General features: G+C 28.6%; 2 protein-coding genes and 1 pseudogene across 2 annotated transcripts; all 3 read left to right on the top strand.

Moving 5' to 3' along the window:
• Positions 3,872–6,827, top strand: LOC109351712 (annotated as a pseudogene).
• LOC109352803 (cytochrome P450 94C1) lies at positions 13,932–15,576 on the top strand. Its single transcript, XM_019594998.1, has one exon. The coding sequence runs from the start codon at positions 13,941–13,943 to the stop codon at positions 15,492–15,494; it is 1,554 nt and encodes a 517-aa protein (XP_019450543.1). The 5' UTR covers positions 13,932–13,940; the 3' UTR covers positions 15,495–15,576.
• On the top strand, positions 20,954–22,326 carry LOC109352072 (60S acidic ribosomal protein P2B-like). Its single transcript, XM_019593879.1, has 4 exons — positions 20,954–21,080; positions 21,190–21,293; positions 21,719–21,945; positions 22,037–22,326. Exons 2-4 carry the CDS (start codon positions 21,206–21,208, stop codon positions 22,061–22,063), a joined length of 342 nt encoding a protein of 113 aa, XP_019449424.1. The 5' UTR covers positions 20,954–21,080; positions 21,190–21,205; the 3' UTR covers positions 22,064–22,326.

The raw sequence follows: 22,422 nt of genomic DNA, 5'->3' as shown, positions 1-22,422 counted from the left end.
TTTTTAGAATTTTTAATGCAAACCGAATTAATCGATCTAACTATTAATTCACTGGTTGAACCAATGACTCATTGACCCAATATGACTAAGTCATTGACTAGTCCAAGTTTAATAACACCATAGTATTATCTAAAGTTTAGCATTCAAAGGAATTAATGAGACTTGGAATTAAAGTTAGACTTTGTTTTCCTCTGTGAGGCCAATTGGAATTCTAAAGTAGAGTAGGAGATGTTGCTAATCGATTAGCCTCACTTGCCCTTTGAAGAAGTCATAACGCAATTCTCATATTTATGTCAAGAAAGTTCACACCCTCCCTTGATTACGTAGTGCAACTAACATGTATAAATCAACCATAGCCCTTCATACGGGAAGTGCCCAAAGCGTTTGATATACAAAGAAGATTGAGTCTTAGGATATAGATATGGATCCCCAAAAAAAAAACATACACATATAAGAAATATAACAGATTTTTTGAATATGACAATAAGAAATATTGACTAAGGCATCAGAAGAGATAAGTTTATTTTAATAAGTGATTATTTAAGGTATTCAGAATTTGTGTATTTAGTTGTTCAATATTTACTATCCTTATCTTAATTACATGACATGAAACTTATGGCTCTAAATTGCAACTTTGCAAGCAACTCCAAAGTACACATTTATGATCAACATTATTTTTTCAATTTTATCATGAGTCAATAATTATAGATATCATTTATCATTTTATTTTTTTCTTCTCTCTCTTAGAAAATAATTATGGTAATACTTACTAAAGTCTAAAGCAAGTTTGGGAGTCTAAAACATGAGTTACTCAAACTTAAAAATTTAATTAGAACCCATAATCATTTTGTACCTTGTACTCAAGTTTTAAATTAAGGTTCTAACAAAAGACTTTTAAATTTAGAGAAAAAATGTATACATTAATAGTGTGTATGAGTTTTATATGCCGCTGTAATATCTAATATTGATGTTTAATCATTATTGACTCTTCAAAAGAAATAATACAACTAAATTATGGATGATGTATTGACTGTGTATAAATCTTTACACTAACAATACATAAATATTATACATTTAAATTTAAGGTCGAAGTTATTCTTGGATGACATGGCATCCACGCATTTATTTCTCCTATAGTCTGTCCATTCTTGAACATATGAACAAAATGTTAAACTTAGATACAAAGACCAGATGTACATCAATTTTTTTATCGGCTAATACTTTAATTAGATTAAAAATATACCATAGATATAAGAAGTTACAAGGCAATAATCATAAGTATGACATAAGTGAAGCTATTCCCTATTTCAGGAACAGATGCACATTAATTATAATATCTAGAAGGATTTATTATATATATATATATATTAATAGTATAGGTGTTTTTTATATTGTCAATGAATAATTCATTATTCATATGTTAATTACCATCGACTCTTTAACAATAATAATATAAAGCAATTGTGAATGATGCACAAACAATATAAAAAAATTTAAATTGATAGATACATAAATTTTAAACTCTATCTAAAATTCATTTGATATAATGGGCAAAGGAAATGTCATTTGAATTGATATAGACTCTATGTTTGTTATGTGTAACTATTGTTGATTTGTTGGTCCCCATGCTCAACCAAAATCTATAGGTACTGCTACCAATATGCCATATTATGTCATTTTCTGTTATGAAACTTAGGTCATGATCAAATCATAATACCTAAATCTAATGGATTTGGGTATTTGTATACCCAAGTTATACAAAAGAGATAACTTTTAAGAGAATGGGATATTCTCTTAAATTATCCTAAAAGTTTTTTCAAGCTATGTCATTTTCTACACAAAGAAGCTGGCATTTGTCTTTTTTAATTCTTTCGTCGTACCGTTCATTTCCACTTTTGTTCCTCCCGTCAACCTCTTACATAAATAAGAGTATAAAAATACTTAAAGGAAAAATCCCGTTGACAATCTTTAATCACAAAATATTTATCAAAGTCTCTTAGATGTGTCACGTACATATAATTACAGTTACAACTTATAAAATTAACCCAAAGTTAAAGCACAGAAATCAACCATTTATTAATACAAGCTAGACTGAGCATGAGTGGATAAGGTTTGTCTCATATTCGACTCTAAATATTGGTATAATCATTTTTTTAATTTGGGTTCGATCTTAGACCAGAAGTTAACCCGATTCCAAATCAATTGAGACACCATTTGAACCTGACTCTAGATTCGATTAAATATAATGCATATCGCTTTTAGATAAAAATTTCTCAGTATTTTACTTATTATGATGAATATGTAATTTTAGGGTTTAGGCCTTAGACCCGAAGCTAACCCGACCTCAAATATCGACTAGGACAACCTTTGAACCTGAACTTGACCCTAATCCAATTAAATATAAGGCATACCTCTTGTAGATGAAGTTTTCTCAATATTTTACTTATTATTATAGATATGTAATTTTACATATAAAATGATATATGTATATATATAGTTAATCATGTATGTATGATGAAAAAATTAGAATATCAATAATACTTTCGACCAAAGAGATTCATTACTCTATATATAGTTGAATAAAAACATATACAAACATGATAAATGAGTGGCTATGAGATGAGTCGACTAAGGTTATGTTTGTTTCCTACTTGGTCCTAAATATTATTTATGTTTAATTTTTATACCTGACCCTATTTAGACTCAATCATGATCAAATCAAACCGAATGAACAGATAAGATCGAGTCGTGCATCATTGGGCACGAAATTTAAGAGCTTAAACTAAAGAAAGACCTTCAAATTAAAATTAGGAGTTTTATTACACAAAAATATAGGGAACCATTAAATAAGAAAATAAAATTTAATGCGTATGAGTTAAATATATATGAGTGCATTTTCTATTACAAAAAATGTGTCACTTTATGTTAATGATGAGAACAAATACTTAATTATTAATTTTTAAGTTAAATATATTTTTCTAACCAACCACAATAAGTTTACTTTTTAGAATAACATATATGTTCTAAAAAAAACAGTACTACACATTTTTTCTAGGGCTCATTGTTGTTGACCACATAGGGGGTGCCAAAAAAATTTCATTTTTATAATTAATTTTATCTTTATATCACGAATGTGTTATTATTTTTATTCTTTTGAAAATATGTTATGTTATCAATTATTATTACTTTATGCAAAAATTCGTCATTAAATATTATATTGATGATAATGATTATTGTTTTATATTATTATATATTTGATATATAATTAGAAAACATGATCTAACCTTACTAAGAAAAATATGATATTCTTCAACACTAATTAAAAAGACAACCTCATAAAAATATATTGGACTCAAGTCTCAAATAAGAGTAACATAATTATATATATATATATATATATATATATATTTATTTATTTATTGTATTCTCACATTTGTATAATACCTCTTTTATTGAAAATTTATTTTAAAAAATATTACATATATTCAAGTTTCATTAGTTAAATTAAGGACCCAAATTTTTCTCTCCCATTATAACTATAAAATGTCAGGAATGGCACTAACCACGTGAGCCACTGTGAAACACTATTGGCAACCACCACTTATTGTGACCTATTCTTCCAAATTATAATCTTTTTATTTATTTATAAGGTTCTTCACCAAATGGTGACAACTCGTTTGATATGTAAATATACGTTTAAATTAGAAAAAAATAATGTATGGATGTCTTGTTTACCTAATAGGATTAGTTGAGCATACTCCATTATTTCATAATTGTACCATGCTCATTCATTTCTCTGCTTATATATCTAGATGCCAATATGAACCTCAAATATCCATTGTGTCTATTTCCCTCTTAAAAAGCCCAAAGTACTTCTCTTACCCTCTCTCAATAGTTCTCTAACTCTTACACTCTTTTTTCTCCAATGGAGTTAGGAAGCATCCTTCACTTCCTTCAGGACCAAGTCCATTTTAATCACTGGTGCCACTGGTTTTCTAGCCAAATGTATGCTTTCTTTATTCTTTCACTTTGTTTCTTTTATTTAAAGGGTGCACGTATATATATTGATGATGTTGTACTTGTTTTGTTTTATTTTGCAGTTTTGTTGGAGAAGATATTGAGGATTCAACCAAATGTTAAGAAATTTTACCTTCTTTTAAGAGCCGCTGATTCCAAATCTGCTACTTATCGCTTGCACAATGAGGTGGATCAACAAATTCATCGTGATTAATTTATCTTGTGGCAGCTACATGCTAATTACATGTGTATTTTTTTGTCTGTGTAGATCATTGGGAAGGACTTGTTTAGATTACTAAAGGAGAAACTGGGTGCAAATTTCAATTCCTTCATTTCCGAAAAGTTGACACTCGTGCCTGGGGACATTTCTCGTGAAGACTTGGGTTTGAAAGATTCCACTCTAAGGGAAGAGATTTACAATCAAACAGATGTTATAATTAATTTAGCTGCAACCATTACTTTTGATGATAGGTATACATTATATACTCAAATATATATACCTATATAAATGAGCAGCTTAATATATCTATGAGTCATAATATATTTTTCTTATGTTTTGTTTTGTCTCTTGATATTGCAGGTATGATATATCATTGCGCCTGAATACCTTTGGAGTTAAGTATATAATCGACTTCGCCAAAAAATGTACCAAACTCAAGGTTCTTGTGCATGTGTGAACAGGTTAGTATCAATTTTTTTTTGGGTACATCCCATCACGTGGAACTAGTTTTTTTCGGGTTGTGTGAATGTATCTCTTATCAAGCGTCGCTCACATTAATAAAACCCTTGACTTTTTAGTCAACTTGATGAAAATCATTTGACTCATATTGAATAATTAGCATGTACAATTATATTGTTAACCTCAAATTTCAGCTTATGTATGTGGTGAGGGAGAAGGACTGATATTAGAGAAACCATATCATTTGGGTGATTCACTTAATGGAGTGCCGGGGTTAGACATCTATGTAGAAGAGAAATTGGTGCGTGACAAGTTAGATGAGCTATGTGAGCAAGGTGCCACAGAGAAGGAAATTACAATGGCCATGAAGGACTTGGGTATGACCAGGTTTGTGAAAATCTTTACATATCTTCTCATTTTCCCCCTATAAAAGTGATCACAGTAGGTTTGGATTATGTTGTAAAATAAATCTCACATTACCTATTTCATTGTATCGAGAATTATTTAAATACATGTTAAGTTACTACTTTCATTAACGATTAGTTTTGAAGTAGAACCTTAACAGATTAGTTGAGTAAAAAAGGTGAATTGATATAAATGTAAGTATTGTATAAACCTATCAGGGCAAAGAAATATGGATGGCCAAACACATACGTATTTACAAAGGCAATGGGAGAAATGTTGGTGGAAGAATTAAGAGGAAATTTGTCCATTGTTATTGTTCGTCCTTCCATAGTTACTGGTACATTCAAAGAACCTTTTCCTGGTTGGGCTGAAGGCATAAGGTAAATCTTACTTCTATTTAATTAATTGATATAGTGGTATAAGACTATGTTAGATTTCTAGAAAGATCAGAAGGTCTTGTTGGAAGTAGCATACACCCTAAAAAAAATTATTTTCTTAACCATAGTAATACCAAAAAAAAATGGGAGGCTAGGTAAAAGTAAACTATTTATATTAGATGTGAAGAAAATTACCAAAACATTATATTACTGCATTTTGGGACCACAATTTAAAATATTCCGTGCTATCATGATGATCATTGCTATCATGTTTTATATTCCCAGTTCTAAGAATTGAGTTTAAGAAAATCTAATAAAAAGTATTATTGGAAATTAAGTTCACCTTAAGTAATAAATATATAGTCTAATTATTACATATGCTTTGTAGAGACAAGTGTATAAATGAATTTTTGAGAACATTACGATCTTCTGTTCACTATGAATGTGGTGAGTTTAGATTTCATGACTATCTTCTGTTCACTATGAATGTTTGGTGTAAAAATATTGAAACATTTGTATAATGTAAATAATAATATATCTGAATATGAGAGATTATATTGTTGGGTTGGTTTTAGTATGTTATTAGTTTCTGAGAATAGTTTTGGTGTTAGGTTAGTTAGTTTTTTATTCCTTCATATATATGATTTAATGTAATTTTATATTTCAATCAATTCAATAATCATTCAATGAATGATTTTCTCATGTTTTATTTCTTCATCTATGAGATTTATGCATGACTTTACCATTTTGATAACTCTTCTAACTTGGTATCAATTTTTGTTTTCTAACATGATCTCAGTTAACACTACCAACTTAATATATAATATATGCAGATACCAGCTGAAATGGTGGTGAATGCATTGGTGGTGGCCATGGTGACTCATGCAAATCATCCTAGTGACACTATATATAATCTTGTTTCCTCTGTTACAAAACAACTCGCATATGGTTACTTACGAGACTTTATGCAGAGATATTACACAGAAAACCCATGGATCAACAACGATGGAAAGCCTATTAGGGTTCACAAATTAGTTCTTTTACCCATGCATTTTGCCAGTACTTCAAGGAAACATATCTTTCTCTCAACAATAAGATCCAGAGTGTGATGCAGTTGGTGGAGATTTACAAACCTTACTTGTTGTTCAAGGGCGCGTAAGTATTATTAGGCGTGTTTAAATATATTAAAACACCATATTGTTTTATCATTTATAAAGTATAAACAAACTTAGACAAATAATGTTATTGTGTGACACAGATTTGATGATATGAATACAGAGAAGTTGCGAATAGCAGCAACAGAAGGTGGGGTAGTGACACAATTACTAGTGATACTATAGAGTGGGATACATAGAGCTTTCATTTGTTGTGTGAATGACTGAATCTTGTGAAGTTATAAATTGTGGTGTTCTTTCCTCAAATAAATAAAAGATATATGTTATATTTGAACATTTTTATAAAAACATTTTAAAAACTATAAAAATGGTTTGAGAAGATAATTTTTTATACTGAGATATTTTATTGCTGTTGGATATACTCTTATTTATTGTTTGTGAAGGTGGTATAAGATTAGTAGTGAAAGGGCAGTATAAGAGTTTTGTTGGCTGGTTGTCAAATAAAGTTTCAAAACTTTGATAAAGTGTATCCAATATCCTATAGTTTGTGAGGTTTGATTTTTTAAGTTGTATCCATTGAAAATCTATCAAAAATAATGCTTGATATGTTGAAAAAGAAGGCGCATTATTTTGTTGTAGCAAAAAATATATTAAAGACTCAAATATCTATGCACTACTAATTTAAGGATTTATACACATATAATAAATCATATACTATTTATTATTTAAAAGTAAATATTAATTAAATATGAATAGTAAATAATATTGACATTGTAAAAAATTCTTACACTCTTAGTTAATAGTTTTTCTTCTTGACAATATAAAGAAATAGAAAAACTAAAAAAAAACATGTCTAAATTAATTTTCATCAACATAATCTAGTACAATCTTTTAAAATCTTAAATTAGTTGTCGTGCTCTTCCTCCTAGTCTACCACAATCTAGGGAGAGATTTAGATGTTTGTACTAATCATATCATCCCTGACTGATTTGTAGTCATCACTATATTTTACTCGGATAACACATAAAAACTTTATATCTTGGAAAGTGCCTTTGATTCAGATTTATGAATCCAAGATTCAATACATAATGGGGAAGTTATTAGTATCTTTGTCCACTCATCATTAAATGGTACTTTAGATAATCACAGGAACATTAAGTGTACGTAAAACCTTTTAAAATCAAATAATTAATTTATTTTAAAAAATATTTTTATGTTTAACCAGAGTCTTTTTTGCTCATATATTTCTCGAGATGCAATACGAAATAAAGACTACATATAGTTAAGTGTTTGGCTAATTAGATTGATGTGAATAATAAATTATAAAATATTGTAAATGCTTTATATGATAGATAAGAATGAGTAAACAACATTAGTCAGATTCTGCTTTACCCATATTGAAATAAAGAAGAGTGTGTATTACAATTGTTCACCACTTTGCTGATGGAATAGGATAGAAAGATAAGATAACGCTCTCCTAACCCTAAAATTTCAAGATTTACTTATGCTATTAAGGGAACAAGTTTATTAATTAAAGAGAATTAATCAGATTGGAGTAAACAAATTTATTAATTAAAGAGAACTTAAAGACCGCCAGCTCTTTGATAATACTTGATAAATGTTGATATTTAGTATTCTTCTTTTGTTTTATATATCTTAATATTTCGAAATTCAAGTTTTAATTATACTATTTTTTTCAATAATACATTTATTATTTATTTTCACCTTTCATTTATTCTCTATATTAATTACGAGAAATAGATAAACATTAATGATAATCTTTTAATCTTAATGTACTAAATTAATTACAACAGTTAATTATTTATTAATATCTATGTGCATAACATCAATATGTTGAGAGAAATTAAAGAAAACATAACACATTGGATTGATCAATTTTATCCAACATGCCTCATTTGTGTCTTGTTCTAACATAATAACTGATAGTGTATCTAATTTTAATTTGATATTAATGAAATATCCCATTTCTTTTATATCTTTTAGTATTTAAGGTTATGTACATAGTTTAATAAATAATTGAATAATATAAAAATTTGATATAATTTTATTTAAATAATATGATATGAAATATATTGAAAACTAAATTAAAAAATAGGGAAATATAGGATGAAAATAGAAATATTAGTGAAAGTATAATTGGAAAGTAAAATATGAATATGAATTAAATTTCTAAATCATGAAAAGATTTGAAATAGATTAAAATATTGGAAAATGTGAATAGAGAAGTGGATAATCTAACAAATTAAGATTATGTCATTGCCATAGTTGCATATTGGACTGAAAACCCATTTCACTTTAGAATTTCGTTATTTGAGCAATAGAATTTCAGTACAATATTTCTGTATGTTTATCTTTATTTCTTACTTATTTTTGTTTTTTCACAAAATACCTTTTCATGAAATCAGTATAATTTTTTATACAATTTAATTAAAATGGTCTTGTTTAATTCACATTAGAAACTAAATTAAAAGGAAATGAGGTGATATTTGACGAAAAAAAATGAGAACATATTTAAAAAATAAAGTATAAATATATATATTATGTTTCTAAAATATTAAAATATTTGAAATAACATAAAATATAAAAAAGATATGTAACAGATAAAATATTTTAAAATTTGAGATGATTATTGCATTACCACGAATGGAGATCAGCCACAGATAAGAGTAGCTTGTGAAGTTGAGTTAGAAATTATGGAAAACGTGGAAAGCATGTGTTAAATATATTATCGGGGACCACATACATTTTCCACAAAAGAAAAGTTGCGCAACATGATAACTGACTACATAAACTGCATGCAAGATTTAGCTTTATCCTGCCGTCATTATGAGACAAGTAAACAATAACATCTGTGATTTTATTTATGAGATTAATATATACCAATACGATTTTTTATACTGTATCATTCATTATCCATATTTAATTATCATTGAATCTTAAATAAAAATAATATAAATGAATGATATATTAATGAAGTGTCCCGTTATAAAATTTTATAATAATGAAAATGATAAATGCTAAATCAGAAGAAAAGTTTTACAAGGATCTACTTATATGAATGACGAATCCCAAGAAGCTAAGTTACATATTGTACATTACATCCACGCAAAAATAAAGTAAAATGCGACATAAAATAGCAAAATATAAGTAATTTTCATAAGTACATTTTACCTCCATAATTGTCTGAATCATTCTTTTTCGTCTTTTCGTTCTAAAACTTAGGGTGAGGGTGGATGGAATTTAATCGGGTAAGGGTTGACCAAATTATATTTTTTAACTCAAACTTGACTCTAAATCTAAAGGTTAATTAACCTGATATCAAATGTTAATTGAGTTAACTTTTGAACTTGAATTGATTCTAAACCTAATTAAATATAATGCATCATATTTTATATTATATGATAAAAAGATTAGAGAATCAATAATATATAAATCATATACATATTATGACAATAAATTATGAGTGCAATATCTATATAACGTGAGTGTAAAAATTTCTGAACAATCAATACATCATTCACTATTCATTTGTATTACTTTTTTCAGAGTTAATGATAATAAAACATAAATAATGGATGATACAATAACAATATATAAAACTCGTGTATACTCTACGCGTACATGTTTTTCTCTTAAATTATATGCAAAAAGGTGTCGTAAATATAAAATTATACTATATATAAGTTGTTTTCTAACAAAATGCATTTTCTACTTTAGGTGAGAGATGTTACTAATATGTATCAAATTGAATTATATAATACATGAGTGAGGAGATCCACTTACTCTAACACTATATTTGATTGCATAGAAAACAAAAAAATGGAGGAAGAAAAAAATATGTTTGGGTGCCACAAAAAACTTTTCCTCCTTAGTTTGGGAAGAAAATGAAGAAATGAAGAAAAACCATCAAAAATTTCAAATTTTCCATTTCACCATGAGTTAAAAAAACAATAATCTAGGTGAATATAGATATAATATAGTAAATTTCTTTGTTTATATTAATTTTTATGTGAAATTGGTTAACTTAATTTTATTTTCGTTGTTTTGAGCTTACAAATAAATAGTAATTATGTATGCTAAAAGATGAAGTAAAAATAAAAATAAAAAATAAATACATAAAATTACCAAGAAATAATAAATAAATTAGAAAGGTAAAATATAAATATATATAAGTGAGATGATTAAAAATATAAAAATGATCATCAAATATAAGTTATATTTTCTTTTAGACACATTAGTGAGAAGAAAATATAGGATGTTAATGATTTTCATTGAATTTTATAAACAAATATTGTTATTGTAAATTTAGTTTATATGCTACTTAAAAAATATTAATTAATAATATTAAAAATAAATTATTTAGTTATGTAATTTGTAATTTAAAAATTAGATATACTACATAATTATATATATAAATAATGAGAGTATTTATGTCATTTTCAATACACTATGTATAAATGTATATTTTATTTTCTTTCATTTTCAGTCATATTAAACATTAAAATTATCATCTCATTTTTTACAACTTTTTTCTTTCCTTCCACTTTCATTCCTAAACGAAACATATCATTATAGACATCTAATAGTTTAGATTTACTCATTATTTCATACCATCGGATTTCCTTAAAATTGATGATTAAAATAAAAAGTAAATTTAAAAAACTTACCGATAATTTACCTTATGTTAGATTATGTTTATTCTTTCCCAACCTAAAACACTCTTCAAACTTAATTTTTGAAATTGAAGTAGATCTTATAGGAAATGAAACATGACTATACTCGAATCGGATGACAATCATGTCAAATCGGATAAACTAGTAGGGTCTTAGTTATCCAGACTATAACTCAAGTCGCTGAAGTAGTTGTCACAAGTTGCACCGCCTCCTGTTCTGGGAACGGGAATAATCTAAATATGGTGAACCAAAACAAAAACATTAATAAGCCAATCCTCACGTGGTAGAAAAAATAGGTAGTTGTATTCTTTTAATTTTCTCACGCGTTATTCACGCACCGGGTACACTTCTCCGCAATTCTGTGTTCTGAATAAACCAATCCCACGTGGAAGAAGAAAAATAAGCAACTGAAAACGATTATTGTCTACAAACTCTACTCACTCTCGTATTGAATATTGTTGTTATATTGTTGTATATACAAACTAGACTAAAAAACTAGAATAAAAATCATCGTGTAATAATTATAAATAAAATGTTATTTAAATACCATTTTCAATGTTAATACCTATTAACTACAAAACCCTAAATTTTAACCCTTTATATTTATTTTTTTCTAAAATAAAATTATGGAGATGTAATCTCATAGACTAGGTAAGAAATTCTTAATGAGAACTTTATGTTAAAATGACAAAATATGATAGATTAGTTTGTACATATATGTTGTTATTTATTTAAAAATCATATAACTGGTATTCATCTATTATTGTGTATTAAAAATATATTAGTAGAAGACAAATACAATTTAACGATTTCTATATTTTGAATATTAACAAACATCCTTTTGCATGAACATATATAACATCCTTTTGCATGAAAATATAATGTTTGACGTGAATTGTAGTCTGAAATTGTAATCCAATTTCAATAGAACAATTCTCAATTCATTGGGAATTCGTTTAGAATCCTGATTTTATGTTTCGATTAAATAAAGAATTGACAAATAAAATTAGAATTCATTGTTTAGACATGGTAGTTGAGTTCATAATATATAATTAATTATATATTTATATATCAAAAACAAATTATTTTTCAAAACTAATAATATTTTCATTAAAATTTATATAATCTCACAAAAAGTTAATTCAGAAATTATACTTTTGAATTAAATTTTTATCAAATCGAAATTACAATGGAGATTATATTTTCATTAAATTATATTTTCCATCCCAACTAAAAAAACCTTCATTATGAAAAAAACATATAAATCATGTTTTTAACTAAATAAATGTGTATTTAACGAATTAAAAATCAATGAGATATTGATCTGTTAAATGCTTTGATATACCACTATATATTGTGTTAGGCCAAATATTAGTGATTTAATTCCATGATGCAATATTTGTTGTGAAGAAAAATAAGATTAATTTCATATTTATAGAGTGAGAGATGTCTTGAGTCATACGAAAAAACGAAATAGAAAATTTTATATTAGAAATTTAGAAGAGTAAATTATATAAACTATCATTTTTTATATTTACACAAATTACTCAGAATTTATGTACATGATTACTCCGACTATTCTAACAAGAGGAATAAGTATAATTTTTTAAGCAAAAATGGTTATGAGTATAATTATGTTAAACAAAATATGATATATTATATAGATAATTAATTCCAAATAGTATAAAAGTCATTGTCTACTATTTTTGTTTTATTACAAACTACATCATAATTTTAAGGAGTGCTTAAATCGCTATTATATTAAATTGTAACGGAACAAAAAATAATGAGTTATTTTGATTCTTATATTATTTGGATATATTTTTACAAAATATTATATTTTATTTAACTTAATTACACTTATCACTTATTTTTTTGTTTAATACATTAGTCTTATCTCCGGTCTAATATATGTATGTAATTATAAGTAGTTTACGTTAGGTTTAAAAAAGTAAAGACTAATATATATAAATTAACTAAAATTTAGAGTGTCAGTATAATTTACTTAGAAGAAACACATGTTAGTTTAAAAAATACCTAACTAAATTAAAAGAAATACGTCAAATAAATATGTATTTAAATTTTTGTACCAAAAATTTGTATTTAGTAAATCAATAAATAATAAACAAATAAGTTAATAATAAAAAATTCAACTACTCACACAAGTAAAAAAAATCAATCACATGTTAGTTTTGTCAACAAAAAAAAAGAGCTTGTATTTTATCAAGTTTGAGGACGAATGCACTAATTTTTCTTATTATAGAAATAATTTCATTTAGAAAATCAAAACTCAAAAAAACTGAATAGAGTGGTTTGAGCTTTCACGATTATAGAAAAGAAACCCAATTTAAAAGTTTGTACCGACACCATGGAATAGTAGGGAGGAGAAAAGGATAACATATGAGTATGATAAAATATTTTTAATTCAATGTTTTAGTTTTTGATTTCATGGTCAATGCTGTCAGATACTCACATATATTTTTTACTGTATTTGGCTAAACTCTTCTTAGATGAAATGTTAACCAATATACTAATATATATTTTTCTAATTGGAAAAGATTAAACCATTTTTAGTTTAATAAAAACGGTAATCCCCACTGAATCACCCATTATATATATATCACATGTTCCGAATCCATTTTCCCACAACTCCATGCTTTCTTCGATCATGAATTTTGAAGGTAGTGGCTCTCTACAATCCATGGCTACCTCCACTGGTTTCTTGTTCTTCTTCTTCACGTTTATCTTCTCTTTATTTTCTTTCCTCGTTTTCATCTCAAGGATGAAACCATGGTGTAACTGCCACACTTGCCGCAGTTACTTGACCAAGAGTTGGACCCACACGTTCACCAATCTTTGCGACTGGTTCACCCATCTTCTTAAAAACTCACCAACAGGAACCATTCATGTTCACCTTGTCGGAAATATCATCACTTCAAACCCCGACAACGTTGAATACATCCTTAAAACACGTTTTGACAATTACCCAAAAGGGAAACCCTTCTCCACAATCCTCAACGATTTTCTCGGCCGAGGAATCTTCAATGTCGACGGTGATTCTTGGAAGTTCCAGCGCAAAATGGCGAGCTTCGAACTCGGGAGCGTGGCGATACGCTCCTACGCGTTCGAAACTGTTATAGATGAAATTAAAACGAGGTTAATCCCTGTCTTGGCTTCAAAAGCACATGACAAAACTGAAAGTCTAACAGAAGCTGAAACCGAAAGAAGTGATGCATTAGATTTGCAAGACATTCTAAGACGATTTTCCTTCGATGTCACTTGCAAATTCTCTTTCGGTACAGACCCAGCTTGTCTTCTTCCTTCACTACCATCATCAAATTTCGCTGAAGCATTTGACTTGGCATCCAAGATTTCTGCTGAGAGAGGCATTGCTGCGTTACCAATGATATGGAAGATGAAGCGTTTTTTCAAAATAGGATCAGAGAAGAAGCTAAGTGAAGCAATCAACGTGATAAACGATTTAGCGTACGATATAATAAAGCAAAGAAGGGAAATGGGGTTCGCTTCAAAAAAAGACCTTCTCTCACGGTTCATGGGTTCAGTCAACGATGACGACAAGTACCTCAGAGACATAGTCATTAGTTTTCTTTTAGCGGGTCGTGACACTGTTTCTGCCGGTCTAGCCGGGTTCTTTACATTACTTTCGAAATACCCAAAGGTTGAAGAACTCGTCCGTGAAGAGGTGAACCGGTTCAGGAACCCGGTTCAGGAGTATCCAACCTTTGATGAAATAAGACAAATGCATTACCTCAATGCAGCGGTTCACGAGAGTTTACGGCTTTTTCCACCGGTTCAGAATGATTCTAAGTTTGCGGAAGATGATGACGTGTTACCAGATGGTACGGTTGTGAAGAAAGGAAATAGAGTTTCTTACCACCCATATGCAATGGGCCGAATGGAAAAAATATGGGGCCCAGATTGTCTCGAATTCAAACCTGAAAGGTGGTTGAAAGATGGTATATTTATGTCGGAGGACCTATTCAAGTATCCCGTTTTTCAAGCTGGGTCTAGGGTCTGTTTGGGAAAGGAATTGGCATTGATGAATATGAAATCTGTCGTGGCTACTTTAGTTCCACGGTTTGATATTCGGTTGGTTGGACTGGACTACGAGCCACGGTTCGTGCCCGGTCTAACTGCCAGCTTGAGAGGTGGTTTGCCCGTTAAAGTTTATGAAAGAAAATGCTGACAACCGTTTGTGCAAAATATTTATGCCAATTAACATTTGTGTCCAAATTTACTATGAGTATGTCAAGGAGAAATAAAATCATGTGGATAATTTCGCTCTTGGATTCAAAGCTCTTTAATATGTTTCTTCTTTAAGTTGGCTAGCTGTAAATTTGGATATACACACACGTTGTGATATAAGTACATAGCAAAATTTGGATTTTCTTGCTCATTATCTCTTTCTTTTTCTAGGATTAACTTCAGATAAGGGTGTTTGAGTTTGCTTTTAATATATATAAAAATGTTGTTATAGTAGCTTGAAGCAATTATAAATGGCATAAAATAATATTTATTGGCTGAGTCATGACTAGGTCGCTCCTTTTAAGACGTTTCGTTGCACTACCCAAAATGTGCAAGCAAACTATTAACCACGCCATCCCCAGGATAAAACAGTCCAGATCTCTGTTATCGCATTCTTACTGCACTTTAAGAGCCCATCTCGAATACACCCACCACAATATGGCTACCAATGTCAATTTTCGAAATTATCCACAATATGGCTACCCGTGCCAATTCTCTTCCCACAATATTGAATACCAGTGACAGTTCTCGAAATGTCTATAATATGGCTACTGTGCCAATTCTTTCCCTCAATAGTGTCAGTTTTCGAAATTCCACAATATGGCATTTCAAAACTCTCCTATGTGGGACTTGGGTGTTTTTTATATTTCACACCTAAATGTTCACACTCATGGTTTTCAACAAATGTTCCAACAAAAAAAAATATTGTTTATAAATACAATTTTAGAAAGAAGAAAAATGATAAAAAGAAAAGAGGCTTATTATTTAACTTAAGACAGCTGTCTTTAATTTGCTCTTAATATATAAAAATATATATTGTTTATAAATACAATTTTAGAAAGAAGATAAATGATAAAAGATAAAACCAAGAAAAAGTTTATTATTGACTTCAGATAAGGGTCTTTGAATTTGCTCTTAATATATACATAAATATATATTGTTCATATTTTAGAAAGAAGATAAATGATAAAACCAAGAAGAGGTTTATTATGGACTTGAGACAAGGGTCTTTCTTAATATATATAGAAATATTATTGTTCATAAATACAATTTTAGAAAGAAGATAAAGGATAAAATGATAAAAACAAGAAGAAGTTTATTATTGACCTTTAGACAAGGGTCTTGGAAATTGCTCTTAATATATATAGAAATATATATTATTCATAAATACAATTTTAGAAAGAAGATAAACGATAAAAGATAAAACCAAGAATCTTCTAATGCACGAGTCACCAATTCAATAATTTGAACGAAGATCTTTTATCCCAACAAATCTTATCTTTATGTTAGTTAATTAAATTTCACTAAGTAATATAATAATATTTTTTTTATGTTTCTTTTTAATTAAATAAAGAGAGATAATTATTTTGATTCCAATAATTTCTAAGATTTTAAAGTTTCTTGAAGGCTCATCTCATTTCACCAAATAGGCAATGCTTACAAAAGTATACTTTACCTTTAGTTTGGTCACAAAGAACACCCCTATTGCATCAAATAGTCATGCTATCTTGCTCATATGACCAAATTACATGTACCATAATTTTATATTAGCAAAATGAAATATAGATCAGACGACAATTACATAACATGTGAAAGTAGCGCTCATACTTTTCTCTCATATTTCTTTGGGGTACTATTAATTGCCTTACTTTTTGGATAAGAAACTAATATATTTTGTGGCGTGTGGTTGTTTTTCCCACTAAATGTCGCTTCGAATAATTAAATCTTTAATTTTTTGATCATCCTAAAGATTAGTAGAGTTTTACATCATTAATTAACGTTATGTAGGTTTTTTCTAGATGATGCAATAAACAAACAAAAAGTTGTTGTTTTTTCTAGTGTTTTCAACAAAAAAATATTACTTTATTATATATCAAAAGTGTTGTATCATAATAGTTTTTGTTTGTTTTTTGTAATACTTATTTCTTTAGTATTTAAGAAATCTTTACTCATAGTAAAGATAGTATAAATGTGTAACGTTTAGAATAAGGAATCTTTTCTATAAATAAGAAAGCTTCGTCTAACATGCAATGTATATCATTTTCTCACGTGTTTTTCCTGTCCTGATGCCTTAAATTCGAAATGATAATAACAATATATTAGCCTTAGGATCTTGTATTTTGGACCACACCTATAGGTAACAAGATATGTTCCTAGTTATCTATTTTTATTACATGCCCCATCGCTGTAGTTAAAGTCCACTTATAGAAGCATTATTGGATTACTCCTAAACTAGTTTTGAAGTATTAGTAAGCAAAATAAATCCTACAAGCTAAATATGATAATCAATAGATCAATGCATTTTTAGTCTACCACTAGGCACTAGCAAGGTTTCTCGTGTCTGAATACCATATATGGTTGGCCAATTCTGATTAACACGATCCTGCTTGCATAAGGTGGACCATACTGATCACATGAAGTTAGTTTTAGTGGACAAATTCTACGGACAAAGATCACATGTCCCGATTTATTTTATTCATGTGAAAATATGTGATTGATTCGTGATAAAAAATAAAATATCATTGTGAACAAATGATCCATAATCCATAAAATGAAAACAGTTCCCCCTTGTTAATTATGATACAACTAAATATTGATGCATTATTACACGATGAGGATCACCTGTCCCATTGGGTGTCTCATTTGATGTCTCTGTCTAATCAGAAAATTTTATTTGATTAAGAGTAAAATTTATAATAACATAAATTAATATTTGTACGCTATTCTATGAGATTTCATTGGTTTGGTATATGGAGACAGAATTTTCTTAAGACAGAGGATCCTTCTCCTTATTACACTACCACTAGCTAGGTTTAGGTTTCTTTTTGTCTGTATACCATATTTGATTGGCCAACTATGATTTCCATGCTCCTGCTTGCATAATTAATAGGTGCATGAAGTTAGTTGTAGCTGAAAACTTATACTTATGTAAACCATTTTATGTATGGCTCATAAAAATCAACAACAACCAATACATAGATGAAAAGAAACGGGAGAAATAAAAAATGAATGGTGATGAGATATGATTTTGTGATAGCTTTAAGAGGCGTTTGTTCCAAATTATAAAACAAAATTCATGTGAATAGGAAATTATTATGAGATAATATCATATGTTTGGGGTAATTAAGTTATGGAAAAAAAATATTCTCAAGTATTAGTCATTATCCGGTGGTTTACATAAATTTTGTTGGAACTTTATTCACTTGAAAAAGGATAGGAACACATCGGGAATGTGAAACTTTTGCATTTAGGTTTAAATATATAATCGGTCATGATACTTATTTTGTTAGGATTTTGTTGAGGAAGATAAAATTATGTTTATGTTAGTTCTAAGTGGTATGTAATTTATTTCAGAAAAAAGTCACATTCTCTCTTTGTTAGGAGATTACTTTTATGGTAACTGCACTTTTTTAATTAAATAAATGGAACCAACTATAATATTACATTATCCGTTCATGTGAGAAAATCTTGTCCAAATTGAAATATAGAAAATACTTTTTTTGGTTAATAAACCACATATACTCAATCAACCATCATAATAGTTTAACCTTCTTGAGAAGCACCAAGAACAGAAATTGCAGTATGAATGAGTAAAACTTCGAAAATTCTAGCATGTTGTAGTTCCTGTTAGAGCATGTCATAACAATTGATTTATAATTAAATTTTTGACTAAGATTAACAAATAAAAATTATAAAATAATAACATTAACATTTTCCTTCATCCTTTCATCCTAACTATATCATCACCAATCAACAACTCCACTATTCTCATCTTCTAACATTGTTACGCTTCTTCGTAATACTCCACTATCGTCATCTTCCTCAATGTCATCATCACAATCATCTAATTATATATTGACTAATTAAAAAGTTGTAAAATGATTATTATTGACTGAATTTGATGGATATCATCATGGATTCATGGCATTGAATAAGTAAGCAATGAATACCACATGATTCATCTTACTTTTTTTTTTACTTTTTATAGTGGGGCAGTATTTGTTGAAACTAAGAATGTGGTTTGATTGTGTTGTTAATTATAAAATTGTTTCAGCTACATGAGATTTTGCTTTAATTTGTGTACCACTCTTGAAATCTAATAAAGCACAAAATATTAAAACATGACAAATATTAACTCATGAAAAACAATATTGTTTTTTTTTCTTTTGCATAATTTTATAACAAATTATAAGTTTTCAGAAATGATTGCTCGAGCCAGCAAGGATTGGGGATCCAAAAATATTTGGATTTAAATTAACAAATTAAGCAAAATATGGGCTGTGGTAAAATCCTTCTATCAGATAGTTACTTAGTTATGAGATGGGCCGAAAAGTTATAGGCCTTTTCCTTCTAAATAAAAAGAAAGAGTTAAAGACCTTATTAAATACATTGGGACAATATTAAAAAAAAAATGCCCAATTCCATTTTTTTATAATTTCATTAACTTCATATGAAAATTGTTTGTTTTAAAATACAAAGTAATAGAATTTAAGAACTACATTAGTGAAGTTCTTTAACTTGGACTAACCTACTAAAATCATTTAGCTTCCTACTTCCCCATTGGATAATACATATGAAATCAATTTGTTGTGATTTTTTAAAATAATAATATAATATATCAACTTTGCAATATTGACCAATTATTTAGGGTGTTAAATCTATGCATGACAGTGTAAAGATGTATACATAGTCAGTGCATCATCTACTGTTAATTTGGATTACTTTTTTCTGAAAAGTCAATGATTGATTGAAAATAAATGTTGGATGATGCAATAATAGTATAAAGAACTCTTACACTGTCAGTGTATATATCTTTTTCTCATTTTAATATCTATGGCAGACCATGGAAATGGAAAGGGATGAGAAGAACAAAATTGAACATAATAGATTTATGTTTTTAATTAAAAAAGTGGGGTTTAAATATTAAAATATAGAGGGGATCTCAAATTTATTTTCAGTACTTTATATTTTTGTGATAATTAAAATTTACCTAAAGTTAATTGTATTAATCTCTAATCCTGTGTTCATATATAAATTTACCTAAATGATACACGTGCACCACTTACTTAAATGCTTAAGCAATTGATTTTGACATTAATATTCAATATTTTAATTCTTTTTTTTTGGTCCAATTCAAACATAAAATTAAAATTATTAACCAATTCCATTTAAGTATGAACTAAATTAAAACTTCAAATTATAAGTTCAATTTCATCGATCAAACAAATCCTTTAGTGAATTGTTTTATAAAAAGAATTAATGTACATTTACATTTAGTTATATTTTTTAAGGAAGATCTTAGCTTAAGTTAAAAGGTTCATATATTGCACATAAAAAAGCGAGAATCACAAACTTGTGACTAGAAAAAATGAACGGTCAGGATTCACTAAAAAACAAGATTCACTAATTTGCCCTAATAATGATTATAAACCCTAGATATATATCCCCCTCTCCCAGTTCACGCACATTCTACGCCCCTCTCTGCACCCAAATCTCAATCGTTCGCAGGCCTTTCATATTTATAGCGGTATTCCCCTTTTCTCACTTTCAATTCTATTGATTTATCCATAAAGCACATATATATCAGTGATTTTTATGTTACTGATTGGTTATTGGTTTTGATTTTGATTTTGTAGGCAGAGAGAGAAGAAGATGAAGGTAATCGCAGCTTACTTGCTTGCTGTATTGGGAGGCAACAATGCCCCTTCAGCTCATGATCTCAAAAATATCCTTTCCTCAGGTTCACCTTTTCTGATCCTTTCGTTATTTCCCAATTCTGTGCTTAATTTTTCAATACATTTCAAAATTTAGGGTTTATAATGTCGGGTATGTGGTCTCATTAATTTTGGATAAATTAAACATTTTTTGAGTCGTTGATGTCGGTGTGGGTTTTCTAGATGTGATAATTGGGGGAGTTGAGTTTTAGGATTTATAATTTAGGGTTTATGTCAACATTTATAATAGCAAATTCGGCGTTTCAGGTTTATGTCACTGCTGATCAATTTTCATTACAATGATTTATTTGGGGTTTGCCTGCAATTATAAGTGGATGTGTGTATTTATATAAAAGGAGATTAATTTTTATGTTGCTGAATGAAGGGAAAACTCTGTGTGGATCCGGTGAAACATTGAACCTTGATTTAACTATGGGTTTATGATTTGCAGTTGGAGCTGAGGCTGATGATGACAGAATTGAGTTGCTCTTAACTGAGGTTAAGGGCAAGGATATCACTGAATTGATAGCTACTGGAAGAGAAAAGCTAGCTTCAGTGCCTTCTGGTGGTGGTGCTGTGGCTGTTGCTGCTGCACCAGCCGGTGGTGCTGCAGCTGCTGCTCCTGCTGCCGAAGCAAAAGAGGAAAAGAAGGCCGAAGAGAAGGAGGAGTCCGACGATGTAAGTTTTTAATGTTACAACTTAATTGGTTGATATTTGTAATTATTATTATTTTTGGTTGCTAATGGTTATGTATGCTCTTGTTTTGCAGGACATGGGCTTCAGTTTATTCGACTAAAAAGTTTGAAGTCCTTTGTTTGTTTGAGACTTTTGAGGATTTTATGCTTATAGTTTTAGCTGAATCAAACATTTTGTCAATGCAGTTGCATGTTATATTAGATTTTATGGTTTTTTTCCTTTTCAATTGAGACAATGTAATGACATATCAGCTGTCCCATATAATTGAGATGATGAGGTTAATCTTTTTGACGAATTGGTTAGTTTTATTCTTTCCATTGTCACCATTACCAGACTGGTATGAATGCCATTAACCCTTTACCATTTATTTTCTTCATTTTTAAAACTGCTAATAGCATTAGTACATGACTTCGTTATTTTCTCCATTTTTTATCTTGTTTAGAGGATAACGGATAATTA

Source organism: Lupinus angustifolius, chromosome LG07, assembly GCF_001865875.1.
Source record: "Lupinus angustifolius cultivar Tanjil chromosome LG07, LupAngTanjil_v1.0, whole genome shotgun sequence".
NCBI lineage: Eukaryota > Viridiplantae > Streptophyta > Magnoliopsida > Fabales > Fabaceae > Lupinus > Lupinus angustifolius.
The sequence above is the reverse complement of the archived record's forward strand: the minus strand, read 5'-3'. Positions and strand labels throughout refer to the sequence as shown.

Coding starts and splice junctions, on each gene's coding strand:
- LOC109352803 (XM_019594998.1), top strand. CDS start 13,941: ATGCTTTCTTCGATCATGAATTTTGAAGGTAGTGGCTCTCTACAATCC.
- LOC109352072 (XM_019593879.1), top strand. CDS start 21,206: ATGAAGGTAATCGCAGCTTACTTGCTTGCTGTATTGGGAGGCAACAAT. Junction 21,294..21,718: donor CAAAAATATCCTTTCCTCAG/GTTCACCTTTTC, acceptor TATGATTTGCAG/TTGGAGCTGAGGCTGATGAT. Junction 21,946..22,036: donor AGAAGGAGGAGTCCGACGAT/GTAAGTTTTTAA, acceptor CTTGTTTTGCAG/GACATGGGCTTCAGTTTATT.